The sequence below is a fragment of the Cyprinodon variegatus genome, unplaced genomic scaffold (assembly GCF_000732505.1).
Source record: "Cyprinodon variegatus isolate N-32 unplaced genomic scaffold, C_variegatus-1.0 Scaffold1365, whole genome shotgun sequence".
Classification (NCBI taxonomy): domain Eukaryota; kingdom Metazoa; phylum Chordata; class Actinopteri; order Cyprinodontiformes; family Cyprinodontidae; genus Cyprinodon; species Cyprinodon variegatus.
The window spans coordinates 146,933-149,122 of NW_015151818.1; the positions used below are offsets into that span (position 1 = coordinate 146,933).

At 46.0% G+C, this 2,190-nt stretch overlaps 1 protein-coding gene across 1 annotated transcript in view; it reads left to right on the plus strand.

Annotated features, from left to right (window-relative positions):
• The window catches only part of tefm (transcription elongation factor, mitochondrial), a 7,357-nt gene that overhangs the window by 578 nt on the left and 4,589 nt on the right, over positions 1-2,190 (plus strand). The window contains exon 2 of the mRNA XM_015402548.1: positions 478-971. Within this exon, the coding sequence (XP_015258034.1) occupies positions 478-971 (494 nt within the window). The remainder of the gene's footprint in view (positions 1-477; positions 972-2,190) is intronic.

A 2,190-nucleotide genomic window follows, 5' to 3' on the forward strand; every position in this document is an offset into this window, starting at 1 on the left:
TGAACATTTTAATAAATCAATCAGGATTAATCAGTTTGTTAAACTCAAAGATCAGATTATATTTCAGCTGCTGTGTGGAGATTAAAACCAGTTAATCTACACATTAAATTCACATTATAATAAAGGGCAGAGAAATCTATTAATAACACAGAAATTAATATTTCCAGTGAACATCAAAAAAAGGTTAGAAAAATAGAGAAAAAGATAAAACTTTTAAGGAGGAAATGTATAAAAATAAATAGATTATAATCCAAAGTTATAGACAGTCACAGTAAAATGAATTAATTTGTGGAACAGATTTAAAGCTGCAGGGTTAGTGATTGAATTAGGTCTGGAATATTTCTAAACTTTAATATATATTTAATCTATAGGCTGTAAATGAGAGTAAATATCAGAGAGAAGCGATGCAGAGATGGAAAATGATCTAAAGTTCTTCTTTTATTGAGGATGTTTGTGTGAAATGTAAATGATTTGCAGGTCGCCATGCCGGGCGGCTGGGCTTCCTCCTCCAGCTGCGCTACGGTTCCCGTCCGGCCGACCTGGAGCTGCGTTACCTTCAGTGCACCTGCTGCTGGAGGAGCAGGGTTCCCGTGGCCGGCTTCGAGACCTTGAACGCCTCGCTCACCTCCCCGTCTGAAGCCCGTAAGGAGGAAGACGGCGGGAGTACGCTGGACGCCTGCTACACCTCGGAACAGCGGGACGCCATCCTGCAGCTCCTCAACAACGCCACCTCGGCGGAGCTGGCCGGGGTCAAGCTGCTGAGAGGCCGCAAGTCACTGAGCATCGTGGAGTACAGGACCAAACACGGACCTTTCCGAACTCTGGAGAGCGTGGTCAACGTTCCGCTGCTGAAGCACAAGAGCGCCGTCACCGTGTTTAACGCCATCCTGAACCCGGTGAGGAAGGAGAAGAAGGTCAGGGTCCAGCTGGCCAAGTTCATCCGGCCGGAGGTCGACCGGTCCTGGTTGGAGGTGAGATCCAGGCGTCTGAGGAGCAGAGCTTTATCTAGGATTAACCTTTAACACCTTTTGCTTCTCAACATGGATGCAGCTTTATAGGAGTTCTTCCATTTAGCCCCGTTTACCCCGGTACCCCTAAATAGAAATCAGTGGTTCTGCATCAATGCTGCCTGAATAGTTGATGTAGTTTTCTTCCTGTGTAAATGAGGCAGTCCCTGAAGGCATCACAGTTTTGCTAAAAGCTTTGGAGAACAAACGAGGATCAGGAAAAACATCAACAGATGAAGTTATGATATAAGGAGAGTTTTCCTTACAAACTGGGTAGAAGCTTATGGTGGAGCTCTGGTTCCCATCATGCTGCCCAGTTTGGGGCAGCGACCTGACTGGGCGTAGGTGGAGGAGGGGGCGGCACCGCCCTCATCCTGTAACGCAGAGGCAGCAGAAGATGCTGATGGCGACACAGAAAAGACGCCTCAGCTGCGGTCAGAAGCTGCCGGAGGTCGAACCGGGTCACAGCCAATCATCTCTGTTCACTGGATTGCTAATAGCCTGAAAAATTCAAGGCATCGGCCGCCATGTTGGTACTCCCCACTCCCACAGTGGGCAGTAAAATGCCTCCCTGTTCAGCATTTAGCTGCTAAAACCAGGAAGACGTTCCTCAGGTCATTTCCCAGTCAGTGGATGAACTAAGCAATAAATCAATTTTTTATTCTAAGTTAAAGTTAATCTACTGATGCTATGAAACAGTCAGTCTGTGTCAAACTGATGAATTTATCTTTATTTTAAAAGTCTGAAAATGAGAACATTGTGGTTGTTTGATGCTGTAGCGCACCGATTACATTCTGACCGGTCTAACTAGGGAGTACCAATATGGTGGCTGGTGACTCCATCCCGTACTACCGACGGGCAATCAGCAATCCAGTGAACAGAGATCAGAGGTCAGAAGCAACATGCTTCCATCACAGATGGAAAACGGTCCTCTGCTGGTAAACAGTCACAAGGAAGGATTCATTTTTAACCCAATTAACAGAAAACCTGGATTTTATTCTCTCATCCAATCAAGGAATAAATAAACAGACCCGCTGTAGAGAAGGGGAACGGAAAGATGGAGCGAAAGGGAGCAGATCTAGAAGGAAACCTGTTGGCTGCAGAAACAATGACGGTGTTAGAAAACCTGGACTAGATCCTTCCAAGTCCGTGAAAATAAGGAGATCGGAAGAGTTCTGGCTGT